The sequence below is a fragment of the Acyrthosiphon pisum genome, chromosome A1, assembly GCF_005508785.2.
Source record: "Acyrthosiphon pisum isolate AL4f chromosome A1, pea_aphid_22Mar2018_4r6ur, whole genome shotgun sequence".
Classification (NCBI taxonomy): Eukaryota; Metazoa; Arthropoda; class Insecta; order Hemiptera; family Aphididae; genus Acyrthosiphon; species Acyrthosiphon pisum.
In genome coordinates, this window is record NC_042494.1 from 85,766,205 (window position 1) to 85,770,527 (window position 4,323).

Genomic DNA, 4,323 nt, shown 5'->3' on the forward strand with positions numbered 1-4,323 from the left:
AAAAATTTTTCGAGGCTATAACTGCATAGGCGCAAATTGTCGCCTCAGAATGAAAAAGATCTAACGTAATTTTGTAATTGTTCAGGAGAACGTTTTTAAGTTAGCCCATACCCATCATTCACGTAAGAATTAGAACTTTCATTCTCTGTATCTCATAGAATAATCAAACGGATCGATACGATTTCAGGATTGAATTATACAAAAAAAAATATTTAATAATAATATGCAAAAAAACAATTTTTCAAAAAAATTGATTTAGAACCTTTTCATTCTGAGACGACGAAATAACGTTTGGGATTTGGGGGGGGGGCTAAAGCCTTACTTTGATAATATTGAATAAACCTAAAACAAAATGTTTGGGGGAGGGGGGCTTACCCCTAAAGCCCCCCTATTTGCACCTATGGCTATAAGTATCCCAAAAAGAGTCAAAATAATTTGAAAATGTTACCATTTACCTATGTGAAATGCTAATATAAATATTTGGTAAAAATTTCAAAGATCTACGGTTATTCATTTTTGAGTAACACCAAAAAAATTAAATCGACTTCTTCAAAAATCGGTTTTGTGTAAAATTATCATTTTTCTTTCACTTCTGCATAAATGCAGTATTAGACAAAATTCAACATTTAATATTGTGCGTGGGCCAGTCGGCCAGACTGCCAGAGAGAGAAAACAAACGGGCATCAGAGTGTTTGACATTCTAATGATTTAATGATAACGATGACAAATAGTAAAAAATACAGATTTTTTTACTAAAAATGTTGTTTTTAGTTTTAAACGACGTAATATTGATAAGAAAATATTTTCAAATATATTATTGTTTTCTGAAATAATGAGGGTCTTCCGTTAAATCTGTGGTTTCAAACAGTCGTCAGTCATACAAATTAAAAATCTACCTTTTTANCTATATTATAGTTAATGAATTTGTGTCTTGTGATATACTGATATGCACATCGTTCACTTATCATATTGTTTTTGTTATTAAGTTTTTTGGTTATGTTTTATAGTTTAAAAAAAAATTGTTGGAAATATCAAAATATTATTAATTGTTAATTTGTTATTACTTAAAACTTTATCAATCTAAATAATATTATTATATTCTATATTATAATTTATTATCATTTATCTTAAATTGTGATATTATAAAGTATAAACGTATAATTAAATAATAATTAGTTGTTAATCGTTAATGTTTGTAGTTTAACTTAACTGTGATATTATATTCTTTAGTAATAGTTCGTCAATTATCAATTTTTTGTAGTTTCAATAACATTTTGTTGTGAAAATATTTACCCAATGCATAGATATGAGGTAGCTATAATGATGAATGAAAATCGATTAACAAATAGCTTTAAAAGTTATGTTGGCTGGGACGATGACGAACAGGTAAAATTCTTAGGTATCTTTTTAATACTTGACATAACTTTATGAAATAACACTTTGGCTGTACCTATATCAAATGTATATCATGGGTTTTGTTGTTAGGTAATAAATAATTTATGGACAGTATTTACTTAGAATGTAATAGAAAGTGTTAATAATATTCTTATGACATACTCCTCTTGGTTTAAAGTATAAACTATACGACTGCTGTATTTTTTATTCATTTTTTATGCGTTATTGGTACATTTATAATTAAGTTTGAGATTTCAATAAAAATCTTATTAGAATGTATTTTATTGTATTTATAATTTTTTCAATAAGATTATGACATCTACCTATTTATCTAAATTGCTATCTAAAATTATTTACTATTATTTATGCATAAAAACTAAAAAGTGACTTAATTTAACTTACTTTTTTTATACTAAAGAAAATATTTTTTATTAACACTACTAGAAATATGATTAATAATTACTTTTATATAGATTTATACTCATGACAAGCTAGACACAAAAACCGTATTATACATGTATATAATTTCTATACAAATACAAATATAAGATAACAGGGTTATATTATAAGTAGAAATGTAGAACCCAGAAGCTTATGAATAAAATTTGATCGCCCAAAAAATAATACAGAAAAGTTTATTACAAACAATCCAAATAGAAAATACTATTAAGAGTATTTAGAGATTTTTAATCTTTTTTTTAATTGCCATATTGAGTGAAATTTGTATCTACTGAATACCTATGATTAACATGTTTCTCTAATTTAAACTTACACCTGCCAAATTAAAAATGTAAGAATTGTTTAGTTATAATCCATATAAAATAGATAGAAACTACTAAAGTTACCTTAACTTCAAGTAATTTGATTAAATTGTGTATTTAATTTTTAGATTTCGAGCTGTGAAACATCGTTTATTGAGCATGAACTTTCACCCAAACTTCATCCAGGTATTTAAAAACCTAAAACAATAAATTGATTTACTATAAATGTATATAATTATGAAACTATGTCTAATAACCTAATGTTTAAGTAATTTAAAGGTGTTATGTTTATTGATATTATTATTTTTATTTTTTAATTATTTTAAGTAGTTCTATAAATTCAAGTATTAACAAGTTTATTATTGTTAAAGACTTAATAATTAAATATAATTATATAATAATATATTATACAGTGATTTACATAGGCGTGCATAGACTTTGTTCACGGGGTATGCGACTGATAAAATGTGTCCCCCTAGTATAACTGATCTTAAAATACAAGGTGGCAGGGGCAGCGAAGGGGGTGAATATAATTATTATTTAATTTAAGTATAGGTAGTACACTAAAAATAAAACCCATATTTTCTTAAATTATTGTGAAACGCTTACAGTAAATTTAAAAACAAGTTCATATAACCATATCTATATCGCTTTACATTCACCACCAGTCTAAATTATGAACCGTGAATCCTGTGTTGTCTGATACTGTTTATGTACCCCTTGAAACAAGGGTCTGCCCGCAGGGTATGCAAACACATAGGCGCGAATAGGGGGGGGGGCTTTAGGGGCTAAGCCCTCCCAAACATTTCCTACATTTTGTTTTAAGCTTATTCAATATTATCAAAGTAAGGTCCTATTAGCCCTATTAGCCCCCCAAATCTCAAACGCTATTTGCGCCTATGCTCGTGGACCCGCGTATAGTGATTTATAGCAAAACCACAACCCACATTTTGTTGAACAGATACATCAGGCATTTATATTCATAAACTTAAATAGTAGAACTGCAAACAATGACCGGACACAAAAAGAAGAATCTGGTAGACAGAAATAAGGAAAGAATTTAACAAATTTTTTGGTATTAAGAATTTTGAGTATATTTTATACTATAAGCAATGGAAATTGGAAACTAAGGAAGCCCAACGTCATACAATTAGGATGGAGAAAAAATATAGTAAACATAACTGCATCATAGGCATATTATACAATATAATATTATATAAAATCACCGTTTTGTAAAAAAAAAAAGTATTATTATAAAATAAAACATCACAAGTGGTAATTGAATGCACGTGGATACTAAATTATCACATTACATGCTATAGTATTATTAAATAATAAAAATAATATGATAAATAATATAATGTTCAAGACTTGAAATTATGGAAATAAAATTATGTAAAAAAAAAGTATAGGCCAGAAATGTATGGATTATCTAGTACCTAAAGCGTTCAATTTCCTAAATCTTAAGAGGACTATGTATTTCAATTGTTATTACTTATTTTATTACTAACTAGGTACTTTATTACTATTATTCATTGCTATCGATCATTTTTATAGTGAACTGTGGGACTTAAATTTGAAGAAATTATTTACTTAATACCTTTTTTTTAAAAAGGAATCCGTTAAAAATAACAATTTGATGAATTTAATTAAAAATAAATAATTCCAGTAAACAGCATCTAGTAATGGTGTAAACATATCAAAGAGCACAATAATGTGGTTTAGCACATTGAATATAGTAGGTTCTATGTTTGTTACTTGAAGCTATAGTCAATAGGCACATTATTGGCAAACTGCTGTGAATTGGATATAGACAACAGATTCAGATAAAAAAACTAGATTTTACAAACATTAGTAATATACTCATGATTAATAAAATGCTATTCCAAAAACAATACACGTATCAACAAAGATAATATAGTCATTTTTATCGAAGTTGGTGATGAATGATGATGATATTTAATATTTATACAATATTACTGTAACATAAATGAGTAATTTTTCTAAAAAAAAAATAATTCTCTAACAATAGTAACATTTCAGTTATGCATTCCTTATAACTGTTGTGATCTTGTAAGCTGTGTACTATACAAACTGTTTAAGTCTGTCAATGATTTTTTATTAAATTTCAGTTTTGGACTTTTAAATTATATTTTGGATTTAATAA

At 26.5% G+C, this 4,323-nt stretch overlaps 1 protein-coding gene across 1 annotated transcript in view; it reads left to right on the forward strand.

Moving 5' to 3' along the window:
- Positions 1-939: 939 nt before the first annotated feature.
- Positions 940-4,323, forward strand: part of LOC100161181 (myotubularin-related protein 10-B) — a 22,433-nt gene continuing 19,049 nt past the window's right edge. The window contains exons 1-2 of the mRNA XM_003246527.4: positions 940-1,386; positions 2,285-2,342. Coding sequence (XP_003246575.1) covers positions 1,297-1,386; positions 2,285-2,342 — 148 coding nt within the window. The 5' untranslated portion in view covers positions 940-1,296. The remainder of the gene's footprint in view (positions 1,387-2,284; positions 2,343-4,323) is intronic.